The sequence below is a fragment of the Caretta caretta genome, chromosome 1 (assembly GCF_965140235.1).
Source record: "Caretta caretta isolate rCarCar2 chromosome 1, rCarCar1.hap1, whole genome shotgun sequence".
In the NCBI taxonomy this organism is placed as follows: Eukaryota; Metazoa; Chordata; order Testudines; family Cheloniidae; genus Caretta; species Caretta caretta.
The window spans coordinates 270643898-270670571 of NC_134206.1; the positions used below are offsets into that span (position 1 = coordinate 270643898).

Here is a 26674-nt window from a genome sequence, read left to right on the forward strand (position 1 = left end):
GTTAAAACGGTACAACTTTTGTGTGTAGACAAGGCTGCTAACTTTTTAACACTGTTCCCATTTCTGCTGTTCTGTTATTCATGCTCCCTGATCAGGATCTCTGCAGTGTGTAGCTGATTAGGGTAGGCCACAAAGGATCAGCCTTTCGTTTTATTAACAATATATTGCATAGCTATATATATAATGTTACTACTGCCTCGGACAGCTTTAATCTATTTCTTTGCTGTGTGGTTTTCTAATTAGATAGGAGGGAGGATGCACAGAGCAGGTGTTTTTTGTTTTTTAATCTGGACAAGCCTTCATTTTTATTTATTGTTTTTATTTGTGCATATCATCTGTATTGTGCCTATTATAGTCCTGCGGGTCCATAACCATGTTCCCATTTTCCAGTACTTTTTTTGTCTTTCAGCTTCACATGTAGCCATTGTCCCTTCTGGGGAGCTGAAGGAGGCAGCCATGGTGGACTGGGACAGATGCACTGAGTGGTGCTCCCTATCCTGCTCCTTAATTTTTCATAAGATTAGGAAATTTTCCAGCCCATTTGTTTTCCCAATTACATAGCAGGGGTTAGAGATAATGGAGGTCTGCAAGTTTATGGAAGCCCAGTAGGTCAGGAGGGGACTAGAGAGGAGGAGATGATATTGAGCAGTGGTGGAGAGAAGAAAAAGTGAGAGTAATAACAATGCAGAGCTGAAAATCCAGAGTATGAGAACACAAGCCACGGTGAATAAGGGAGGGGGTGAGAAGAGCAAAGCAGCACATGTGTGATAGGAGAAAGAATCAGTGGCAGTAGTAGTTTACAAAGGTGACAAGAAATGAATACGAAAATAACAGAGGAAATGAAATACTGTAATGAGTTAAAACTGGCATGACTAACTCATTAGTGGCTTATGGCTCATTAGTGGCTCATTAGTGGCTAACTCATTAGTGATAATGGCAGGATGGCATGAATAATAGAAGACTGTAAATGGGAACCACATTTTTAAAATAGAAGAATGAATAAAGTGATATAAAGAAATGGAATTGACTTAATAAAGTGATAACAAATCATAAATATGTATCAATAACTGTATGCTGGAGAGCTTGTCCTGCTCCTTTGGGACTGATCCCCAAGGTTTAAGAAGAGCTCAGTGCTATCTACATCTTGAGGGATTCACTCACTAACTCGCGTTTGGGCCCTTTCTCCGTTAAAGTCAGTCTCCTGTTGTTCGTGTTTAAACTGCATTATGTTAGGTAATCCTGTGTTTTGAAATGTGACATTCTATTTGACAGTAGCCAAATAAAATGGATGGTAGAGCCAGTGTAGAGTCTTGAGAAAGAAATACATGAAAACAATTTTTGGGGGTGGAGGAAGGGACTGAAAGCTAACTCTCCAGACACAAGCATACATGGGCTGGAGAAGTTAAGAAAAGGGATTATAGTTGAGTACAGTCCAGAGTATGTGGTTACTAAGCAACAGGACTTTAAACTCGGTGTAGAAAGACAGCACATTGACACACCTCCTTTTCTTTCTAAGGAGGCAGTTTGCATTTGCATCTTTTTACTAGCGAAAGAAGTTCTGTTCTTCAAGGAAAGGCTTCTTTCAGGGTATGTTATGCTTTTTTCTTCATTCAATTCTTATATTTATGCCAAGAAAGGGAGATGTCTTTATGTGTTTATTGTACGAGGGAAATGGAGGGGGAATAGGCAATGAACAGTCTACATTCAACTCTGAAGTGGAGTATCAATGTATTTATCAAATGTACTTCTGTTGCTAATTTCATTCATTCAATTGCATGTTTATGAGATTTCAGTACTTCTCTTCCAAGCTTAGGGCCCAAACTTGCAGCCCTTACTCACATGTAAACCCACTGAAACTAGTGGAACTATTCTCATGAGTAAAGGCTTCAGCATCAGCCCCGAAGATTGGAGATGTCTGACAAAGTAAAAGTAGATGTCTGACAAAGAAAGCAGCTTACTATACCAGAGAAAGTGTCTTTTATATACTCATTCTGAGAGAGAGAGAGAGAGAGAGAGATTCTCTCCTCACCCCATTTCTGAACATAGAGAAGGGAGGTGGGTCCTACACTTTGCCACTAGATTCTCCTTAACTAAAATAATCAGTAATATTAATTATGAGAGTTACAGATATTGTTAAAGATATCTGAGTTTGTAGCATGAGCAAAATAAATGGCTCTTTTTATTCTGAAAGTTCCTTTTCAAAATTTGTATTTAAAACAGAAAAAAAAATATATGCAATCAAAGTTAAAAGTGACACGATTGACAGAAGTCAAGAAACTCAGACTTAATCCTGGCAGCCTGTTTTCCTAAGTCCTGGCCATTGGCACATACCTTTTTCACCAAACCACAATTTACGTGCAGCCTGTCAGCATGAATTCTGAATTTCCTTTCTTGTATCAGTTTTGTGATAATCTTAATGTCATTTTGAGGCCAGATTTTCAAAGAGCATGAGTGTATCTGTGAAAATTCATGTTCCCCTATCTTGCTGCAAAAACCATAAGCTGGAGTGCACCGACTGTCATTTGTACACACAAACCGGGGCACATCTATGTGCATGTTCAAATGCAGATCTTTGTGTATTCAACAGGTCAACTCTTTTGCAGTTGCACCCTCCCTTGCATTTCATTTAAGAACAATTGTTTTTAAAAGGTGATAAGATTAATGTTACATAACTGAAAAAAAAATAATTTCCAGTCTATTGTATAGATCTACACTTTTAAAATTCCCAGATGGTTTACTTGATAAATAGTTATTTCAGTATATCTACATCTCCACACAAACATGTTTTAGGCCCTGCTCCTATAAAGTGCTCCATGCAGTCAGACCCCTGCCTCCAAGCAGAGACCCACTGACTTTGTATGGCTGCAGGCGTCCACCTGTGTGGAGCTCCTTCCAGGATCAAGGCCTTAGACTTGAAACAATATTTCTTGAATACATATTTAAGATACCTGTTATATATCTGTGAAAAAGGCATAATAAAAACCCTATTTGGTGAAGTTTGCTTGTGTACACACAGGGTGATAGTCACTTCTCAAAATGACACTGGCTGCCATTTTTACATTTTTATCCACATAGTAAACCAAAGAAAAGTCATTACAGATAATACACCACAAGAAGTTGCTGAAGTTAGTGTGGAGCAATACGAACATGAATGTGTCAAAAATTGATAAAGTGAATTTTTTTGAACTTCATATAATTTTTAACACAGCTAAAACATTTTAAAAATTAATTATGCAACATTTTGTTGCTGTTCCTATGGCGGTGGTTTCTATGTTAACTAGAGAGGATTTTCAGGGTCTCGCAATGAAAACAATAATGTTACCTTAATCATATTGCAGAAAATACTAACACTTTTCATTCCCACTTTCTGTTGGCATAACCATATTCTACTCCTTCTAGGAACAAAGGGAGAAAATGCCGCTGCCAGTAACCCTGGAGCCAGGACCCATATATTTCTTTGACCAGGTATTTCCTTTCATCTTTAGCACAATATTGTTTCTTTTCCCCCCAGCATTTATATGTTTAATCCAAAATATATATTTTGTTTTAGCTGAAATCTAGAACAAAAGAACGGGGCAAGAAACTACCAGAAGAACTACCCACTGATTTCAATTCACTCACCACAAATTCTCATCCCACGGGCTTTATTCCCAGGTAAGGGAGTTCATATGATGCTGGTGGCAATACATGTGGTTCAGTTTCCACCAATTAGTAGTTGAGAAGAAAATTTTCAAAGGCAGAAATGGGTGTAAAACACCCAACTTCCCTGGATTCCCATTTATGCCTTTGAAAAATCTCCCTTTGAGTTTGTTTCAATATGATTAATTGTTTTTAACTTAAAAACAATCTAAGAAAACTGCCAGTAATGGCCAATGATAACCTAAAATTTACTTAAAGTAAAAAGAAAATTAGTTTGCACCTACAATCTTTAATGGTTACAATTCAGCTCTGCAAATGTAGGAAACGTTCTCCTAAGTACCCCAGAGAAACACACTATATGATGATTGCAAGCTCTTCAGGGAAGAGACTGTTTCTTACTCCAGCTTTACACAGTAGCTAGCAGCAAGTGGCCACAGGCTTGGCTGGGATATTCAGGCACTACCATAATACAAATATCAGATAATAATGATGACAAAAATATTCCTGCCCTATGGACCTTACAATGACATTGAGAAGCAGCGTGGAATGATGGATAGTTCACAGCAGTGGTTCTCAAACAGGGGTTCGGGGCCCCCTGGGGGTGGGGGGACCGGGAGCAGGTTTCAGGGGGTCTGCCAAGCAGGACCAGTGTTAGACTTGCTGGGGCCCAGAGCCTAAAGACAGAGTCCCACTGCATGGGGCTGAAGCCCGGGGCCCTGAACCCTGCCACCTGAGGCTGAAGCAGGAGTCTGAACAACTTAGCTTCACAGTGCCCCCTCTGGCATGGGGCCCTGGGCAATTTCCCAGCTTGCTACCCCTTAACGCCAGTCCTGGCTTTTATATTTAGAAAACCAGTTATTGTGGCACAGGTGGGCCGTGGAGATTTATAGCATGTTTGGGGGGCCTCCGAAAGAAACAGGTTGAGAACCCCTGGTTTAGAGGACTGAAACCCAGGAACCCCTAAATTCTAATTCCTGGTTCTGTGATTAATTTCCTATGCGACCGTGAACAAGTCCTTTAACTTCTCTGTGTCTCAGTTCCCCAATCTGTAAAATGGAAACAGCACTGACCTGAATTGTAGGGGTATTGTTCACATAGGTGCCTACTTTCTGACGTTTTGGGGGGGGGTTCCCCCAGCTCCATCCCACCCCACCCTCACCCCACCCCTTCTCCCAAGGCCCCAACCCCACCCTGCCTCTTCTTCTTCCCTTCTGGGAGGGAGGGGAAAGAACTGATCGGCAGGTGGGAGGTGCTGGGGGTAGGGGGAGGTGTTGATAAGAAGAATGCTCAGCACCCACCATTTCTTTTATGTGCGTGCTCCAGGGCTGGAGCACCCTGGAGTCAGTACCTATGATTGTTCAGATTAATGACCTAGCGCTAGGTCTTGTAACCGGATCTGTGTGAGTTGTCACTGGCAACCCACTGAAGTGACTGGGGTGTCACCTCCACAGGTCCAGTTGCAGGATCTGGCCCTACATGTGTGCATGGCTCTTTTTGTAAATATAAAGCACTATGGTAATGCACATAATAAATAATAAAAATACATGGTACAATTTGCTAAATATAATGATTATCTTTAGTCAGTGTCAAGCTATCAGAAGGATTATTTTAAATCATTCCTTACCATCCTGGATGCAACATGCAGGAGGTGACAGGAGCACTTTCAAAGCGTACTTTTATTATGGTGTGCGTCCATTAGGTCAAACCAGTATAATGTGGTGCCCCTTGATGGGAAAGCTACTGATCTCATAAAACAAACAGATTTCTGCTCTGACTACTCATGACCTGGGAGACCTCCAAGGAAAGCCCAGGTGTTGCAGGAAGTGGGGTAGATGATTCAACAGGTGGCCCTTTCCCTCCAAGTGATTATTGAGCGATGCTCCACTATTTATTTCTAAAAGGTGAAATCACTACCAATTTGCTGATGCTTAAACAAGTACAGATGCTTCCTTAATTTGCATGGCACTATCTGAATTTCATAAAGTCTCATCTGCTGTCTGATTCACTAGGAGGCAATAAACATCAGCATGGTTCCTTAGGGGAGAGGTTTAAATATTTTGAAAGATGTGAATTAGTTTTTGCTGGTGGATTCTTTAGGCAAGGTGCATCGCATAAATATTTGTTTTGATTTTTAAAACTGATATTTTTCCTGCAGAGAGATGGACACACCTGCCTGGAGAACCCTATTAGTTGGCACAAATTAATGGGAAATCTCCAGCATTAGCATGCTAATGAGCTCCTTATCAGTTTAGTGCGCCTTTACGAGTCACTTTATACCTTGTAAGTGATTTATGAAATTCTTTTTGAATGATGCTTCACTGCCTTGCTGCAGATCTCAGTAGTGGCCATTAACTTTATGGCACTCCAGACCCCCTTGGAATTACTGGCTATAAGCGGTAAGGTTGCAAGAGTTAAAGGTGAATTGGAAAGAAATAAAATGGTCATATGCCTTTTAAAAAAAATACTTCTTTATTAAATATAAAGTTACAAAAGATTGGATAGGGATGGTAATTTCAAAAAGACGGGGTAGATGGCTAATTGGTTTTTGCATTGGAAATTCGGGTTTTGTCGGTCCTGGAAGACTCTATGGTGAACAGAGAACTAGTGAAATGATGACATCACAAGGGTCAAGAGAGTAAAAGTTGAGAAACGGAGAGGGAAAGAGATTTTTAGTCAGAGGATACATTTTTCAGAAACACCAAAGTGACTTAGGAGGCTATTTGCTTTCAGTGAGACTGAAGCTCTTTAGCACCTAAGTCATTTTTGAAAAAGGGATTCAGGTTCCAAAATCACTTTGGTAGTGCTGACAATTTTACCCAGATTGTTTAAGGCCTTGGCAAACATGTACGCTCACGATTAGCTTTAAGTATGTGAGACATTCCCATTGAAACTAATCATGCTTGAAATTAAGCACCTGCAAAAGTTTGCAGGACTGGGTTTAAAACCTTCTTTGTTAATACCTGTCAAGGTTCCTCCCCCACTCTGAACTCTAGGGTACAGATGTGGGGACCTACATGAAAAACCTCCTAAGCTTATCTTTACCAACTTAGGTCAAAACTTTCCCAAGGTACAAAATATTCCACCCTTTGTCCTTGCCGCTACCACCACCAAACTAATACTGGTTACTGGGGAAGAGCTGTTTGGACGCGTCTTTCCCCCCAAAATACTTCCCAAAACCTTGCAGCCCACTTCCTGGACAAGGTTTGGTAAAAAGCCTCACCAATTTGCCTAGGTGACTACAGACCCAGACCCTTGGATCTTAAGAACAATGAACAATCCTCCCAACACTTGCACCCTCCCTTTCCTGGGAAATGTTGGATAAAAAGCCTCACCAATTTGCATAGGTGACCACAGACCCAAACCCTTGGATCTGAGAACAATGAAAAAGCATTCAGTTTTCTTACAAGACGACTTTTAATAAAAATAGAAGTAAATAGAAATAAAGAAATCCCCCCTGTAAAATCAGGATGGTAGATATCTTACAGGGTAATTAGATTCAAAAACATAGAGAACCCCTCTAGGCAAAACCTTAAGTTACAAAAAAGATACACAGACAGAAATAGTTATTCTATTCAGCACAATTCTTTTCTCAGCCATTTAAAGAAATCATAATCTAACACATACCTAGCTAGATTACTTACTATAAGTTCTAAGACTCCATTCCTGGTCTATCCCCGGCAGAAACCAGTATATAGACAGACACACAGACCCTTTAAACCAAATAAATTGGTTAGTCTCTAAGGTGCCACAAGTACTCCTTTTCTTTTTGCGAATACAGACTAACACGGCTGTTACTCTGAAACAGACCCTTTGTTTCTCTCCCTCCTCCCAGCTTTTGAAAGTATCTTGTCTCCTCATTGGTCATTTTGGTCAGGTGCCCGCGAGGTTACCTTTAGCTTCTTAACCCTTTACAGGTGAGAGGAGCTTTCCCCTGGCCAGGAGGGATTTCAAAGGGGTTTACCCTTCCCTTTATATTTATGACAATACCTATTCTGAATAAAAGACATCTTTGGTAAAGATTGAACACCTCCACCCCTTCAACTAAGGTGTGAGAGTTCAAAACAAGTATGCTCCAATACCTCCCACAACCAGGGAAGAGCAGAATTGATATTTCTCGTACATATTTCTAAAGTGAAAAAAACAAACAACCTGTGAAGCCGTCTTTGGACATCCAAAGCCCAGTTTAATGGAAGTCACCCTTAAAAAGCAGAACCTTGAACTTATTTGATATTAATTTTATTTATGAGAGAGGAAATCGTTTACGAAAACAATGACCGTGTTGTGTCATTATTAAGAGGGGCAGGCATAGTTGTTGTAAGTGAATTTATTTTAAGTGATCCAAAGCATACTGAAGTCCATAGAAAGTCTTTCAGCTGCTGCTATAGCTGTGTTAAGTTTCACCATACAGCCTTGTCAGTGTTTCAGCTTGACCTAGAAGCACCACTTCTGGGGGTGAGAAAGTAGCGCAGTGTCCATATCAATTCAGTCATTGGCCTGTCTGCTGAGGCTGTAGGCAGGAATGTTCGCTTCAAGGTGGACATCTTTCTGCTGTATATACTCCCTGGTTATATTATTTAACAAAAATAATTGTTACTTAAAAGGTATAATATCTTTTTCCCAGCCTGGTCAAATGCAGGAATCCTGGTTGTACAGCAGAACATGTGGAAGGAAATGAAGACAGTTTCTTAAAAGATGATACAGCAAGAAGAGAGAAATATCCATTTCTGCCTCAGATATCTGGCTCTTCCCTATGCAAAACTAGCAGTGAAGTTCCCAGCTCAAAGCCCTCTCAAATGCCTTCAATCCTTCCAGCAGATGAAGAAATACAGCCGAGCCTGTTGGATGAATATAAGTACATGGCTCCCACCATCTTACATGAACTTGGAGAAATATTGCAGCTCTTTGCTAGCTATGACATTATTTTCCCTCAGGGAATTGTAAATCTCCTGAACGACAGCTGGAAGGAGCTCACTGAAGGTGCTGATTACAGTAAAAGGCACCAGCAGTCCCTGAGGTACAAAAGCATAAGATCAGGGAAAGGCCAAGCATCAGAAGATTGTGACAAGATGGCACCGGGGTCTGAATATATGGATCATGAAATGACTCAATGTGCAAAAAGTCAGCGCAAGAAGAGTGTTTTACCTGTGGATTGTGCAAAGGAAAAAAGGAATCCTGAAATGGCACCAAATAAGCCTGTAGGAGACAAAGGCAAGTAGAATGTGCAACTGTGTTTTGCTCTAATATTTAGGTTAGAGAAGGTGGCCACACTGGCGCAGCTAGAAAAAAGAAAATTCTTCATGTTAGGCTAGAGTGCCTGTTGGCTGTGCAGGGATGTGTTATGACTCACTGAGAAATATTGCTTTAGAACATTGCGAAATAGCCTTGCAGCTAAAGTTAGAGGTACAAACACTTAGTGTAACAATGACAGCGAAACTAGGCAATGTTTCAAACCATTCATCAAAGCACTTACTGTTTCCCATTTCAAGGTGAGTGAAACAGCAATGAAATATTGGGCCAAGAAAGTCCATTGGTATCACAATAATTAGTGCCGAGCCATTGGTCTTGAACAAGTCTTGTTCAGCTCTTTGTATAAAATTGCAGTCTTTCTGCTTAAAAGAGAAAATCTTTTTTAAGAAATTGGCTTGCCCCATGTTTCCCTTTTCCTCTTGTTTAGCTCCTGTTACACAACATGATATCCACTTACCTGTCACAATCAGTTTCTCACTGTCATCTAAACTGTCTGAGGAAAGAGGTAAGGTGCTCTGCATACAGAAGGCTAAAATCCCACAGTGAGTAGATATTTTTGGAGGAAACTGTACACCTGTATCTTTGGTGTTAAGTGTTTGTGACAAGCTGGTCAGAACAGCAGTAAAACAGGCAAGGGATTCTGCATGCTTGAATTGAGTTAAAGCCCCGGTGTGGGTGAGGTTTGTTATAGAAGAATAGAAAATTTCTGCTCTCCTACAAAACATTAAACAGAAGGCTTGTCACAGCCATTGACACTGTCTCAGATCAAACCCTCACTTCCACTGTCATACAAATCAAGACCCAACAAGCCACCTAGATCACACTCTGCCCTAGCTCCATGCCTGCAGGTTTAGATACCCAAACCCTCCACAATAAGTTGCCCACTGCCAATGAGACTCATCAGCCTTCCTTTGAGAAGCACTTGCAGATCCACTTATCTCTGTTGGCAGAAAGCAGGACAGTTCACTGTTTTGGGACGAGTTTTTAACCCTCTTTCTGCTAAAACCTGCCTGGTCCTTTACGCGTTCCATAACTTTTTCACTTAAGGGGATCTGTAATGCACTGACTTTAATGTAAATCACAGTATGTTTTATGGCCCAATAGCATAATCTGAAGTGAAGCCCTGTTTTACTTTGTATTACTCATTAGACTTCTTTAAAAATGTTGCTCTGTAAAAAAGTGTCATTTTACCCACTTTCTTCCCCTCACCTCCTGTGGAGTTCATCTGGTGGCTTCTTGACAGTGACTCTCTGCATGTGATCCTTACCTTCTGGACTGGGCGAGGCTGAACGAACCAGCTGCAGAGGCTGCACGCTCAGCCTCTAGGACAGGGAGGATCCATAAATATCTATGTAGTGGGGTGGGAAGAATGGGCCCCACTATCCTTTTCCGAAAAGCCCAGAGTCACTAGATATTCTGGCATCACGCATCGTGAACATAAAGGAGTCATCATGATGAGCCAGCAAGGGTTGCACCACCATGGAGTGGCATCCATTTCTGTTATTATGCTCTGGGGGTTAATGAATTGCTGGGTGCACAGAAAGGGCACTTGGTTCCTATCTATAGCTCCTGCATAGATAAGCAGCCCACTTACCCAACATTCGCAATGATCTCTAGATCGTCTGCCATCTTGATCGCACACCCCTTCAGCACTTAATATATTGTTCTGAAAACAGTATCTACTGTGGATTTCCCAACCCCATACTAATGCCCAACCAATCAGTAGCTGTCTGGGGTAACCAGCTTCCTCAGGGCAGTCACTACCCTTTTCTGTGGGGAAAGGAACTTCCATTTAGCTGGTCTGTTGCTGCAAGTTTAAGTTCTGCAGCCATCGTTGCTAGAGTACCCCAAACATTTAATCTCACCATCCAGTGCCTGTAGTTCTGACCCAAAAGCAGCTGTCACCTGGCTAACTTCACCGTGAAGTGGTACACAGAATCAGGGAAGCTGACTTTTGCCAATGAATTCCATCTGTTGCTGGGCTCATTGTCTGGCTGTCTGTAGCTACATACACCTTCCATCACCTCTCCTGGGCCTTCTGGGGCTCTCGGCTATGATTTTACTAGGAGCGCCAGAAGAAAATTGTCTGACCAAACAAAGATTAAACTCTGACCATTCTTCCTGTTCCTGAGAAAATGCTATGGAAATGGCTGAGCTCCTCAGGGAGTTGTGTGTGTTTTATCTCTTCTCTTACAATCCCTTGAGCTCTAATAAGGCCCTTTGCAACTACACCCACAAACTAATGCTGCAAGGAGCTGAGCTGGGAACTGTGCAATAGAGACACAGAGAACAGTGCAGCTGTAGTGGTGGACACCAGATAGAAATGTATCCAAAAAAGAAAAGTAGTATAGAGAGTGCCTCGTTGCTGTTCATAGCACTGCACACTACTGATTCAATGGCGTAGATGTGGCTTAGTTCTCCAATGACTTTTTCTAGCTAAAGCTTGGGGTATTGTCTAAGGACTCAACTGGGTGCTGCATCCAGCCCATCTAAGCAGCAGTGCCAGGCTGCTCAGGCTGTGGGGAAAATGAAAAGTGACTGATAAACTTCAGAGGGTTTGGAGTTCAGATAAAGTGCTGAACTGAAGCTTATCTGACTTGTCCAGTCCTTTGAGGCCCTCAGTCTCTATAGATATCTTTGTTCTTTGTTTTTCAACTAAAGGAGTTTGGAAGGCACTTTCCTGCCTACTAACATGGTATTCTGCAAAGTAAATACGCTGATTGAGAACATAAACAACTCCTGAGACTTAATCATTTTTTAAAATAATGTCAGTGAGCCTTACATGGTTATTGCTGAATGCCTTAGAATAGGAATGACGCTTAAATGCAACTCTGTCCTTTGCTATATCTAATTCTGAGCTCTTGTGTTGTTTCTTAAGGTTGGAGTTTCCTGCATTCTGACTCTAAGTCTGAAGATCTTGAATGGAAAGTGCCTTTTGCCTGGGCAGTGGAGAGACTACGACAAGCTCAGATACAAATGTATCAAGCAGGGGTTTCTGTGTCCCTTTATTCATACTGGGGATTAATAAATATAGCAATAGTATTAGAAATTGAAATGATGGGAGATGTTTCAAACAATCTCAACTGAGAGCATTATTTCTCTGAAAATTCTGAGAAACGAACTGAAACTTCACTATTCCTATAAAGGAGTAATCCACTTTTATTTTAATGTTCATCTTCCTTCCTTCCTTCGAGGTTTTTAAGGTCAGGCTTGACAAAGCCCTGGCTGGGATGATTTAACTGGGAATTGGTCCTGCTTCGAGCAGGGGGTTGGACTAGATGACCTTCAGGGGTCCCTTCCAACCCTGATATTCTATGATTCTAATAACAATAACTCCTTCAGCAGAGGCATTTCTTGGGCATTAATGACAGGTCAGGATTCATCTTTTCAGATTATCACTAATCTCCAGCAGCAGTCGTGACAACTTGTTTAGATACATTTTACAATCTTGACTTTTAAATACCACTCTGGGTTTCCACAGCTGTGCCATAAACTCAAGCCTGCTGTCCTTAATCAGGGCCTCAGGAGAACTGCAGGATTATATCCCAAGGGCTGGATTCTCTGGTTCAGCTAGGCCTCTTTGTTTTGCTTACACTTGACACTTCTGTGTTTTACACAGCACAAAGTGTCCTTAAACCCCTGGAGATTCCAGCAGAGTGTTTTTGCTATTCAGGGGGAATCTTTGCTGGCATAGAACTTGTAGCCTTCTCCTATATCAGCCATCTCCCAATGGCCAGCGTAAAATGGAAGCTGTGAGGTTACAGGGTGGACTGGGAACAGGAGGTATCTGAGCTCTGCTCTGCCCTTCTGCTCCAATTTACATCACGACTGCTGGGTGGCCCTGAGTCAGGGAGCTGCAACTAGCTTCCTGTAGCTGCCACATTTAGACACAGTGGAGAATTGGGGTCTAAATGTTTTAAATAGTAGGTACTAGTTTTATAAACCAGGCCAGATTTAATGACGAGTTAAGATAATTACTAAATATAAATAGAAAAGGAGTACTTGTAGCACCTTAGAGACTAACCAATTTATTTGAGCATGAGCTTTCGTGAGCTACAGCTCACTTCATCAGATGCATACCGTGGAAACTGCAGCAGACTTTATATACACACAGAGAATATGAAACAATACCTCCTCCCACCCCACTGTCCTGCTGGTAATAGCTTATCTAAAGTGATCATCAGGTGGGCCATTTCCAGCACAAATCCAGGTTTTCTCACCCTCCACCCCCCCACACAAATTCACTCTCCTGCTGGTGCTATCCAAAGTGTCTTTGGATGGGCTAGCACCAGCAGGAGAGTGAATTTGTGTGGGGGGGTGGAGGGTGAGAAAACCTGGATTTGTGCTGGAAATGGCCCACCTGATGATCACTTTAGATAAGCTATTACCAGCAGGACAGTGGGGTGGGAGGAGGTATTGTTTCATATTCTCTGTGTGTATATAAAGTCTGCTGCAGTTTCCACGGTATGCATCTGATGAAGTGAGCTGTAGCTCACGAAAGCTCATGCTCAAATAAATTGGTTAGTCTCTAAGGTGCTACAAGTACTCCTTTTCTTTTTGCGAATACAGACTAACACGGCTGTTACTCTGAAACCTGTAAATATAAATACTAATTGTTTATAAAAGCAGTTAACGAAGGTGTGTGTGTGTAAATCTGTAACTACAGCACAGTTTCAATATCTGTTATATATTTTAATATTCCACTCACAATTCAGTATATTGACTATTGTCATATATTATACATCTTTAGATTGAATAAGGCTTGTATATCTTAGATAAAAATGATTATTAAGACTAGGTTTATGTGGTTTTAGCAACTAGTGTATGTAATAATTATAATAAATGCTAGGGATTTTAAATTTAAGTGTTTTACAAACACTAATTAATCCTCATGTTGTCATTAAAAGGTTTGTTGTCACTGTTTTATGGATGGGGAAACTGAGGCAAAATTCAAATGACTAACCCAAGCCCCTTCGCAAGTTGGTGTAAAAGCAAAGATTAGAATTTGCTTCTAGTGCTGCACTCAGGTCACTAGACCAATAGCTATAGACCAATCTCCAATAACTATATTTTATATGTTCGCAAAAATGCAAAGTATGAGTTTTCATATTTAATGTTACTCTTATAGGTCTCCTATATATTGATACTTAAGTGATATGTGCAGCTATACTTGTTTATGGTGCAGCTGGTAGAGGGTCTACCCCTTGAGTGCCCCCACCCCCATGCAAAGTGGGGCCAGCTGACCTGTCCATCTGGCTGCGAAGAGCAACTATGTATGCTGCTCTTCAGCAAACAGGACGGTCTCCCGCACCTGCAGGGCAAAGCATTCCCTTCCATAGGAGCTGAACATGGTTCCTCTGTAGGGTTTGCAGACCCTACTGGCCCATCAACTTGGAACTGAAATCCTGATCCCCATGTTGCAATACATTGTGCTCTCACCAGATTTCTGGCCAAGTGCTATAGCACTTGATGTAATGTTATTGAATGTTTATACTTAGCCTGATCAGCAAAAAGTAATACTGAGCCCTGTTTTGTTACATAACTTTAAATGTAAGAAAACTTGGTTTGGAGACAAGAATACTCCTTAGTTGTCTACTAGCTAATGTTTTGGTACCTCTTTTGTAGTGCCTTTCCTTCTTAATGACTTTATTTGTGTAAAGCTTTTGAGATAACATGCTCATTTTAAGATCTTCTCCAAGTGTAATATATAAAAACAACACAAAGATTAGTAAAATAATGTCAAAAGTCTGATTTAAAAGAATGTGGGCTGAAGGCTGGTAGGACTAAAATTTATATCTACTCATTCTGGTTTAGTTTACCCACCCACCCTGGCTGTGATTCTCTGCTCTGCTCTTGTGATCAGTTAGAATATTGAAATATACAGAAATCTTGTCAAAAACAAAGAGTACCATTTTTTATTGTTCTTAGTCACAAGATTAAAGTAAGCAAGTAGAGTGAAAGCTAAAATAAGAAGTACATGGAAACTCAACACTGATTTAGTGACTAACAGGCAAGAATGGGGGTCAGGAGATCTGGGAACAGATCCTCAGCAGGGGTAAATTGTCATATCTCCCTTGAGGTCAATGGATCTATGACAATTTATCCCAGCTGAGGATCTGCTCCCTGACTTCTTTCTAATTCCCTCTCTGCCAACGGCCTGTATGTGATCTTGTGTAAGTAATCTGAGCTCTCTGTCTTTCCCGTATGTGAAATGGGTTTAATAATTAGCTTGTGAGGCTTAATTCATTCAAGTTGGGAAGCTCCTTAGATGGTAGACTACTTAGAAATGCAAAGTATTACTATTAACTGTAAAGAAATCTATCACCCTGGGTTGAAGGGGGAGCTGGGAATCTGGCATTTTATCTTGACCCCACCTACATCTGGCCGGGTTGACAAATTCTTCTGCATCGGAAGGGGGACATAGGAAGGGAAAAGGAAAAAATAGGGCACATTTTTCTGATACTGTAGGTTAGTATTGGAGAAAAAAAGAAGCAAATCCTATAGCTGTTACTCTGGACAAACATTTTTATATTAGTGGAAGTTTTGCCTGGGTAAGGCTGGTGGGATTTAGCCCTCTGAGAAATTATCATTATTAGAGGTCTGATTTTTTTTCTCCCCTGTCTAAACAGAAACAATCAGATATCTAAGCTGAAAGAAGCAGGATTTGACCGACCAGTCATTCTCCGGCATTATGGTGATACTGTTAGAGAAAATATTTCTAAGAAATTTAAGAAGCGGACCTGCAAGACCTTATTTGAGCTGTTGAATGGAAAACCCCAAACACCAGCAATCAAGCAGGCAGACCCAGCATTACGAAAACTACATTATGGGCTGATTGATGGCTCATCTTTGATTTAATATCCTTTAAGTTCATACAGTACAAGTGAGTTATAGCAATGGTTAGAGGGTTTGGAACGGGTTTCAAAAGGCAATACACAAGGATTCAGAAGTTGTTTAGTTGAAGCGTTAAATCATAGGTAAATTTAAAAGAGCAAGACATCATCATTTTGTTTATCTGCTTCTTGGCCTGCACTGAAATAGTAACAGTGATGTGTACAATAACAGAGTCACACCTGGATGGAGCAAGTGGACATCTGCCTTGGTGGGCTGGTCCTGGGCCCTCCCCTTCCTTCTCCCCACCAAAAACGTGAGCACTATTACCAATGTGGTGAGCTGCTTCTGGACTCTGGGCCCTAATACCTCACTCACTCCTCCCCTGAGTACATGGATTCTACTGCCTGAGCGATCATTGAGGAGGGGTGAGAGGAAGGTCCTGGACCTCTGGTTACATGGAGGTCATGACGAGAGGGAGGGAATATTCACTTGTTAATGATTAGAAGGCAGCCTGCCTGGTGCTGTGTAGCATGAGACCAAAACTCAAAGACTTCCCTTCCCATTTCCCCAGGCCATCAGACCTGGACGTTCACCAGCCAGCCATAAGCCTCTGGGATGGTGAGAGAGATGGAGGAACAGAGGAGCCTGCCTCCTTCTCCTAGCTCAGAGTTGGACAGGCTGGAGGAATCCTTTTCACTCACAGCTGCTGATATTCAACTGACTGGTCAATGCGGGGATAAGATGAGGGAAGAGAAACAGGTTGGAGCTCCAAAGTGGGTCTTTTCCTGCCCATCCTTCCCACCTCTTGATGTGGGTAAAGGAGAGGCCTTAAGGCTATGGCACACAAAAGAGTTTGCCTGGTGACTAGTCGAGGAAAGGTCCCTTTTTATGCAGGGGGTTCCGTATCTTGTTCATGCTGCTGGTGGGGGCGGCTGAGTGTTGGACAAATGCCACTAAGTTCTGAACCGGACTGAATGCTATTTGAGCTGCTAATCAATAACAGGGAGGAGGGCAGGCTGTTGGGGGAGAGTTAAGGGGGAAGAAAGCAGATGTGTGAATGGATCTATGGCTGGAATCAATGGATAGTACTCCAAATTTTGAGACGCCAAAAAAGGGGGAAGGAAAGTTTCTGAGTAGGGAGCCTAATGGCCTTAACTTTTTCTGTTGCTCTGGTCTGAGGAGAAAACATTGTTCTTCACAGTTACCAGCCAATTCACCTAAACCATCAGGGAAATGTTTTAAAAACTTGCCCCTTTCTCTGTACTGTGTGCATGGGGCGTAGGTAAAACTATAACTCAAAGAAATGTGTGGCTGTAGGTGAGTTATACCCCATAGGGGGATAAGGCGGAAAAGGTGGATAAAGTATGAGTAGATAAAGGGGCTATAGCCGAGACTGGGATGAGAGTTTTGGACGAAAGGGGCTCAGATAATCAGGTTTTTATTGTAGCTGGGACTCTGTCTGCTTTTTCTGACTACTGTGGAGGTTGGTTGGTTTTAGATGATCACAGGGCAGGAGATCAGAAGCCTTGTCTTCACACACTTTCCTATGTTCATTAGCAACAAATGAAAGGAAATTTAATAGCAAAGGCTTTTCCCCCTCTCCATCATTTTGGGCTGCCATTGCCCTTGTCCCTGTTTTTATAGCTGTACCAGCTGCATGCTTTTCTAATCAGTCAGAGGTGTGCTATGAGCAATAGAGCTCTTTTACACCACCAACTCAGAGACATGGAGAATATCCCCTCAGAGGGGCTGCTTTCCACGTATACAAGGCGTACTATTGCTTCCCTCTCCAGGTCTCCCACAGGGTGATTCGAGTCAATAAACCATATGAATAGTAGTAGTGAATTGCTCAGTGAAAATAAATTAATCCTCCAGGCGATACAATGGAATTCATGAAAATATAATCCTATGAACATGAAGAGATAGAGCTTTAGCAATTATACTTTGGGGGCTAGATTGTGATTTTAGGTAGAGCTAAGGGGCGGTGCAAAGCCACCCTGTCCCTGCAGAAGCCCCAAGAGGCATTTTGCATCAGAAACCGAGTCACAAGTCCTCCCTTGTTTCCTTATTGCTCGTGGGAAGGTAGTAGTTTAACACTGGCCTCTACCAACCGTAAATTTTCATCCACCCTCTGCTGGCTCAGGCAGCAGGTGGAGTTTTGAGTCAAGGCTCCACCCATTCTCCACCACTCCTTGCGCCCTCCCTCTGGGGAAGGGATAAACAGACAAGCAGCCCCACTTGCTCCTACTGAACCCAAGATCCGGACAGCCCAAGATCTGTAAGGAGGGTGGGGTTTTTAGCCTCTCTTACTCCCAGGCATATAACCCAAGTCACAACTGAGGCCAGAGTTTGCATTATCAGCCAAAAGTAAAACTCGTTGACTGTACCTTCAGCTATCCTTCTGGGCATCCTGCAGTCTGCCAAAGCTATTCCGATCTCCCAGGTGGTGGTGTGTACACCAATATATTCACTGCCTCTCCAGATCAGACTATACTTGGAACCTTTACACCTTTTGGACATGGCAGTATTTGCCTTCCTAACAGGTAGGGAGATATATTTCAGAGCACTTGCTAGCGTACTGTATATTAAGGTTGGTGCTGCAGTAAGAGGTGCTATAGAAGAGCCTAAGATACTGCTCGAAGCCATGAATGAGACTGTATGATACAACTTGATTTCACAGCCACAGACATGGAGTTGAATCATCCCTTGCTTTATGCCACTGTTTTTTAACTATTAAAATTATATTCCATTCCCCCAAAAGCAGCTACAGTTTTGGGTAACTCAAGTTTCTCTGCACCTAAACTCTTGATTTGCTCACACTGATGGAATGACAGTGTATACAAGTCAGAGATTTTGGGCTACCAAAAACTTCCATCAGCCAAATTTTGAAGCTGAATGGAGGTCATTGAAAATTTGGCTCCTGACTTGTACTGTGATACGACCACCAGCCAAATCTCCAAGGGCAGAAGGCACATGCATTTACCAGAAAATCTACCCACAGCAGTGGAGACATCGGGCAAAAGTTTTTCATCACAATCCTGGCTCCTTCAAACACTTGAAGAAAGGCAGCTCTGCAAACCCTCCATGACATTGGCGGCAGAGAGACATGCCACAGAACACTGTCTGAGTAATCATTCCCTAGCACAATTCTTAGGAAAGCAAACACACACACACCCCTGCCTACCTAACTTACACTGTTTCATGAATATCAGAGAGAGAATTGATCAAATACTATTTGTTAAATGCATTTTTTGATTAATGTTCATCCGAAGTATCTGTCAAATCACAGATAATCGGTGTGCCTTTGTGGAAGGATGGAGGGGGGTTGTTGAACCCATTTGGAAGTATTTACTGATTGGGCCACAGTTGGGCCCTTTGTACTAAGCTAAATATTTTTGTAGAGTTGTTGAGCCACATCTGTTTTGAATAACAATGGTAATTGAGACAATTTTTAGTAAAACTCAATTAAGTGAGACCCTTAATTGAAAATATTTCCCATATTGTCTGGGATGTTGATTTTAGTTCTATCTTACTTCTGCTATTTGTGACATCTAAGGTGCCACAAGTACTCCTTTTCTTCTTCTCAGAACACTACATTGAAGCAGGTCAGCTGATGTGTTTGTGCCAGGGATAAAGGTAACTGGGGGCTTGTTGTTGCGAATGAACACTAAAGAAAAACCGTAGAAGTGTGACCCCCAAAAAGCAACTCAGGAATCTTAACAACATGGATTGATTGGTTGGATTGATAAACGTGACTATCTTTTCCTTATTTTCTTTTTCTTCCCTCCAATTTGCGCTGGCAGCTGAAGAATTTTTGTGCTCTTGATAGTGCACTAGAAATAAGTATTAAAACTCACCAAGTATTAGTCATCAGTTTCTCATACATTCTCCTATTTCATTTTAATTATTAAAACAGCCCTTCAATGTCTCTGGGCCTCACTGCTTCACCTGTAAAGCAGGGCTAGTATAGATCTGCCTTACAAGTGTGTAGTGTGTGAAAAGCACAATGGCGTGCTGCATGTGCAAAGTTATTATGCTAATTAAAACCACTTAGATCAAAGTAAAGTTCTTGGACTGCTCAGATTTTACGAACGTGAACCATTAAACCTGGCTTTCTGTTTCTGGTTGTTGTTCACAGTAACATCATAGCAATGATGTTTAATCAGGAAGGAGGCATGGTGACTAATAAAGATGGAGAAATAGTCAGAGAATGGATATGGCCTCCGGTGGGAAAGCTTAGTGATCCAGTTTTAATGCAGGTAATATTTATTGGCTTGATTTTTCTGTTTTGGTTTTCTCCTTTTGCAACAAAATTGCCCTTTGGAAAATTTCTTCATTGCAAGGATAATAATACTGCACTTTCCATCTTCTAAATGCTTTACAAAGAATAGCTAAGTAACACTCCCAACAATCCAGGTGTAGCAAGGTAAATATTGCTGTCTGTATTTTACTCATGTGGAATCTAAGACAGGGAAAAGATAAGTAACTTGCCCAAGGCTGCAGAGAATTGTGTAAGGGCTCATGATTTCCTGAGGCCACCAGACTATCCATGCACCTAGGAGCAGTGTTTTAGAACATTCTCTCATTACTCTTTTAAAATACAAGTGAGTTCTCATTTAATTTATCTTTTGTGTGTTTTTAATAGCAAACAACTGCTGAACCTGACATTAGGACTGATCCAATTCTCATTGACGTCAATGGAAAGACTGCCACTGACTCCAGTGGTTGTTGGATCAGGCCCAGGATGCTAAAAGATACTTGAAATTAAGGTAAAAATCAGGGATACATTTGGTAGAGAGGCCCTGAAAATTACACAGAACACCCAAGCGTAAGTTTGAGGACACTTGCAGGCAGTTGGTAGGAAAAGGGGTGTCTTCTGAGATTTTTTTTTAACCCAGTTGCATGTCAGTTTAAACTTTAAAGTTTCGTACACAGAAAAGCTTTCAATTCCATTTAATACTGCCTCCTAGAGGATGACTAGAAGGAGAGGAGAGGAAACTGAAGTGACACTTCACTTGTTCCCCTGCCTTCCTTTCACAGACCTCACCTGCCAATAGCAACATCTTCTTTCCCTTCCTGGAAGGTTTCTAGTGTATACCTCACTTACTCTGTACCCTCCCATCCCTAGCAGCTTCCATCGCCTTCCCAAATCCCATTCATAATTCAGTCTGTATTTAAGAAAGAAGAGAAAACAACCATCCTTTAAATCCATATTGCTAGTCTGAAGGATAAGTGTCCACTCCTAATATCTAATGGCCTCTTAAAGGCACACTAATGCTGACATGGCAATGGAGAAAAAGTAGCTTAAATGCGTTGATAGATTCTTAAATTAACTTGTCAAAAACCTAAGCATCATCGTAGACAGCTGAAAGAAAATATCTTCTCAACCCACAATTGTAGTCAAGAGAGCACATAAGATGTTGGGCGGTATTTAGAAAGGGACAGAGAATAATACTGAAAATATAATGTCGTTATATATGCCAATGATACACTCTCTCGTAGAATACTCTGCTCATTTTGGTCACCCTATTTCAAAATGGATATAGGAGGAATCAAAAAGGTCCAGAGAAGGCCAGCAAAGACTACTAGAGACACAGAAAGATTTCTGTATAGCAAGAAATTAAAGTGATTAAGACTATTCAATTAAGAAAGGAGACAAAGAGGTGACATGAGACCATTACGTGGTTTAAAGATCAAGTGGGCACCCCATTTACCCTTTCATAATAAAATAACAAGGAGACACCCAAGTACACAGAAGAAAACAATTTTTAAAAAATAATTAAAGGAAATATTTTTCTATGCAATGCAGAATTAACCTGTGAAACTCACTGCCACAAGAAATTATGACTTTAAAAATCGGACATTTCCTTGTATAAGAATATCATCCACATGTGCTCTCTGAAAAACTCTCCTGGAACATTTTCATACAGCTCAATGGAGTTATGCTTTACTAAGGAGCAGACACCCTAAACATTTGCTAGCAAAGCCCTTAAGTGTGCCTTGAAGAAAAGAATTTGTAAAGGCACCAACCACATACACGTCAGGTCAGATTTTGTTGCTTGTTACTTGATACACAGCTATTGGCAATGTGATTAGTACTTTATACAAGGTATCCATTCAAGAGCACTGACAGAATGACAGGTAGCCAACAAATCACAAGTAGTTTCTTGTTTCTCAGTTCACCTTACCTTAGGTGGCAGCCTAAATGAGGGAGCAGCTGGGAAAAATCACACACAACATGTATGATAGGCCTGGTACAGCTAACAGATTGCCTTTTATATAGGTGGTACAAACGTGTGGTTTTGTAGCGGGTGGTTCCGAGTTCCCTCTTTGCTGTTGCCATGATGTTCCAGTATAATGACAACAATGAAGTCCTAGGAGACCACGGATTTGTGACAATATACTGTATGACTGAAAAGTGCAAAACAAATTCTAGACACCGGATACTGTCTAAGTTCTGCTCATCCACACCTGCAACCCAGCTCAAATGCCAAGCATAGGGTAGAATGTTTCTTGCTAATCTGTGCCTGATTCTGTAGGTCTTATACATCAAGAAGCAAAGGCATTTTCTTGAGTCACCTTAAAAGTTGGGGGAGTTTCTCATATGTTCCCTCACTAGACAATGACTAGTGCATACCTTCCTGCCTCTGCATGATCCAGATTAGTATGTCCTGGACAAGAATAGTCTGGGCAAGGGGCCGTTTCTGGCCAGACTTCATATGCATACAGTATTAACTAACTTTACATCATTAATCTTTGCTTGGAGACAAAACCAGAATTTGGCTCAACATTTAACTGAAAAGGCTGATCACTAACCATCATTTGGGTTGGCTAATCGCAATCTTTCCCCGTTTTAACATTTGGAGAGGTCACACTATGCAGCATCTCCCACCTGGGCCACAAAAATGAAGATTGGGTATAGAACATGACTGCCCTTTGTCTTACTCCAGGTTAATGACTACATCACTGTGAGGATTGCAGGGCGCTTTGCTATTAGCTTGGTCTACAAGTGGCAACATGAAAGCGTGCGATTGTCTTTGTCACCACTACAAGGTGTGGCTCTTCCACAATTAGAAGAACTGGTATGTTGCAACTGCTTGCAATTAAGGTTCATTAAAAATGTCAGTCTGTCTACAGCCTGTGAGACTAACGAGTTTTCACTGAGTCAGTAACCCTTAATATTATCTCTTTCCCCCTTTGCAGTACCTTCTAATAGGTATGGATAAATATAGCTCTACTAGGAGCCTTTATTTATTAGCAGTCTACCCCTGACTTCACTAGAGATGCACACTGACTCAGTTAGAGAAAGAAATATGGAAAAAGTGAATTCATAAGTGCAACCACTCACCCTTAAATAAAAAGAAAAGGAGTACTTGTGGCACCTTAGAGACTAACCAATTTATTTGAGCATAAGCTTTCGTGAGCTACAGCTCACTTCATCGGATGCATACTGTGGAAACTGTAGAAGATCTTTTTATACACACAAAGCATGAAAAAATACCTCCCTCCACCCCACTCTCCTGCTGGTAATAGCTTATCTAAAATGATCACTCTCCTTACAATGTGTATGATAATCAAGTTTGGCCATACCAACAGGAGAGTGGGTTTGTGTGTTGGGGTGGGCGGGTGAAAGAAAACCTGGATTTGTGCTGGAAATGGCCCAACTTGATTATCATACACATTGTAAGGAGAGTGATCACTTTAGATAAGCTATTACCAGCAGGAGAGTGCGGTGGGGGGAGGTATTTTTTCATGCTTTGTGTGTATAAAAAGATCTACACTTTCCACAGTATGCATCCAATGAAGTGAGCTGTAGCTCACGAAAGCTTATGCTCAAATAAATTGGTTAGTCTCTAAGGTGCCACAAGTACTCCTTTTCTTTTTGCGAATACAGACTAACACGGCTGTTACTCTGAAACCTGTCACCCTTAAATATCTATTTTGCAGTGGAGTTAAAATCAGACTGTAAGCATCTTTCAGATTGTTTTAGAAATTAACCCTTTTTGATATATGTGAACAAACAGTCGTTAAAAAGTACAAAAAAAAAAAACCCAGGTAGTTTTGATTCTTATCTAGCAATGTAACTGGCTTGATTGTTTTCTAAGAAACAATTTTTATTTTAGAAAAAATTCCACATATGTTAGCACTTAATAAGGCTTTATTATTGGCAAACAGCAAAAATACAACTATCAACAGCTTGCTCTTGGCAGGGACTGTCACTTACTGTTATAGATATATGTGTTTGTTAGCACAGAACTGCCTAGAGGTTCCAGTCAGAGGATTGGGGCCTCATCTTGCTAGGCAGCCTACACACATATACCGAAAAGGTGCATTTGTACAGCATCTAACACAGTCTGACCTGAATTCTGATTGGGGCATGTCTACACTGCATTGTAAACCTGAATCTTTGGGACCTGGGCTTGCAGACTTGGTGGGTAAATCTAACACTAAAAAAAAAAAAAAAAAAAAAAAAAAAAAAAAAAAAAAAAAAAAAAAAAAAAAAACCCGCAGCAGCAAGTCTCAGAGCCTAGATCTACTGACTCTTGCTCATGGGGTTCACACTACAGGGCTAAAAATAGCAATGTAGATGTTCCCACTTGGGCTGGAGCTGGGTCTGAGACCCCCTCACCAGGTCTCAGAGTCCAGACTCCAGCCCGAGTGGGAACATCTACATTGCTATTTTTAGCCCCACAGTACAAAGCCTGCAAGCCCCAGTCAGTAGATCTGGGCTCTCAGACTCACTGTCACAGGTATTTGGGGGGGGGTGGTTGTTGTTTTTACAGCATAGACATACCCAAAGTTTCCAAGCCCAGGCTTGAGTGTCTACACTACATTGTAAGCCTGGGCTTACCATTATTGGACCTGGTCTCACAGCCATGCTAACACGTCCATATTGCACTACACAGACCTTCTGACTCGGGTCTGCAACTTGAGCTGCAGACACACTGCAAAATGACAGGGCTTGGACCTCAGTCACAATGAGACTTAGGCTCTGACCCAAATCCCTACCAGAGTCCGAGGACCTGGGTCCTGAGTGCTTGCTTACCCGAGTCAGACTGATTTGTGTGTGGACAGAAGGGATCAAACCTTTGTGTTTATCCAGCCCTTAGTGATTGTATAATATATAAAAAAAGTTTTATACTTTTCTCTCTCTTTTTTCCAGGGCCAGATACTCACCAGAGTTAAACTTTCATCCAAATCAGCTAAAGAATTCGCTAAAGTAAGCAGGAAAAAATTGAGAGAGAAAGAAACAAAGAAGGTTCTAAAGAAAGAAGTAAGCAGCAACCAAAAACTCAGTACTAAGACAGCTAACAATCTTACTGGAATATTTTTTGCATCTCTTTCTTTTCTAACAATTGCTTGTTTGCAGCTGTGTTTAAGTCCTTCCCACACAACCATCTTGACTCTGAAACGTAAAGATATTCCTCCCCAATTTTTTTTTTTAAGGCCTATTGAGAGTAATGCCCTAAAACTGTAAGGCCAGATCCTCAGCTGGTGTAAATTGACTTCAGTGGAACTCTGCTGATTTACACCAGGTAACGATCTGCCCCATTGCCTGTTATGGAAGTGTCCCTTACTATGTACTAGTTATTGTACAAATACAATGGGCCCAATTTCTGGTTGGGTTTTCTGGATGCTGCTATGACACAAATAATAGTCTATTCATGATTAATCTATTGTCTGATAACCCTCTTGGATAATAAAGTCCAGTTAAGTATGTCATCCATTTCATCCACAGCTACAATTACCATTATAACATATTTTGATATTAATTCTTGCCAAGAGGGACTGGCTAAGCATTAGGTATGAAATACCTACACTCTACAGGTTAGAATCCTAGGAGTGTTGACTCAGTCCTTCTGTGGTAGATAAATGAGGGGCAGCGGAACAAGGGGGCAGTGGGAGCTAATGCCCCGATCTATGTTTCTGCACCTGTGCGACATTCCTTGCAAGTGGCATCGAGGTGAAAGCAGGACCTGGAAGCTGGAGTAGATGCTATAATGCCCCGGATCAGGCCAGGGAGCAGGTAGGAAAATGCTCCCACTGCTGAGGCTCAGTAGCTCCCCTCACTCCTCCTCCTATCCGTGATACCCCGACCTCCACCTGCTTCTCATGTAGAGGGCCACTACTCGGCACCCCCCACTCAAATCGCACTTCTGCTGCCTCCGTGATAAACTGAGGTCCATACAGAATGGAGATCCTGCGTATGAGAGTTTAAAAAATGAAGTCCTGTCTCTTATTTGTGGACATCCTTTGCTTTCTGCAAGAGGAGAGGGTTCCCCTAGTGTCCTGAGTAAAATTCTCCCACACCTTGTTTTTGTGCAGAATGCAGCATGCTGGTTGACCACCTGGCTTGACCATCCAACCAAAATGCTGCATTCCTATAGTACTCTATATAAAAGTCTTAAATGCCCCACTGAACTCAGGATAGATGGTCTTTGTGTCACAAAATGTGTTATCATGATCAGGGGGTTCACAAGTGAAGGGATTTGTGGAGTCAAAGTTGGAAAAGCAAAAACAAAACACCCCCCCCCAAAAAAAACAAAAAAACAAAACAAAACAGATTTTTGCTTAGTGTTGACTTCCATCCATTTATATTCCATTTTGTATAAAACATTTAACTTAGAAAGTTCAGAAATGTATTTTGAGAGTGATAAGATCCAGGTAAATGTGTAAATTAATATTTTAAAAAGAAAAACAAGAAGTTACCCCGAATCATTCTGGGGAGTTAAATTAACCTGACATTTATTCACCAACACTAACATAGAGGGAGAGAGAAGACACCTTGTTCCTTCTAACTAACTTGAGGGCAATGCCCATTACAATAATATCTCTACCCCTTAGCAATGCCTGTCAGATTGCCATTTGAAATGCCACCAAAACAAGATCTGCAGAGAGTTGACAAGAAAATAAACGGAGCAAGGAGGGGAATGCAGAACTAGGGGAGGATGAA

At 41.4% G+C, this 26674-nt stretch overlaps 2 protein-coding genes across 4 annotated transcripts in view; both read left to right on the plus strand.

Annotated features, from left to right (window-relative positions):
- The first annotated feature begins 1450 nt into the window (after positions 1-1450).
- Positions 1451-12946, plus strand: LOC125630084 (uncharacterized). Of its 2 annotated transcripts, XM_048835570.2 has the most exons (6): positions 1451-1587; positions 3400-3465; positions 3551-3654; positions 8261-8847; positions 9314-9391; positions 11765-12946. In XM_048835570.2, the coding sequence occupies exons 2-6, from the start codon at positions 3415-3417 to the stop codon at positions 11971-11973; spliced, it is 1029 nt and encodes a 342-aa protein (XP_048691527.1). In that variant the 5' UTR covers positions 1451-1587; positions 3400-3414; the 3' UTR covers positions 11974-12946. The 2 variants fall into 2 exon arrangements, with proteins under 2 accessions (XP_048691527.1, XP_074980378.1); XM_075124277.1 differs by lacking the exon at positions 9314-9391.
- A 4439-nt stretch (positions 12947-17385) lies between these two features.
- Positions 17386-26674, plus strand: part of LOC125630083 (uncharacterized) — a 60625-nt gene continuing 51336 nt past the window's right edge. For both annotated transcript variants that reach the window (XR_012666425.1, XM_075124276.1), the window contains exons 1-4: positions 17386-18263; positions 19859-19979; positions 22671-22802; positions 24884-24994. Coding sequence is in view for 1 of the 2 variants with exons in the window: in XM_075124276.1 (XP_074980377.1) it covers positions 19872-19979; positions 22671-22802; positions 24884-24994 (351 nt within the window). In the remaining variant the exon portion in view is untranslated. The remainder of the gene's footprint in view (positions 18264-19858; positions 19980-22670; positions 22803-24883; positions 24995-26674) is intronic.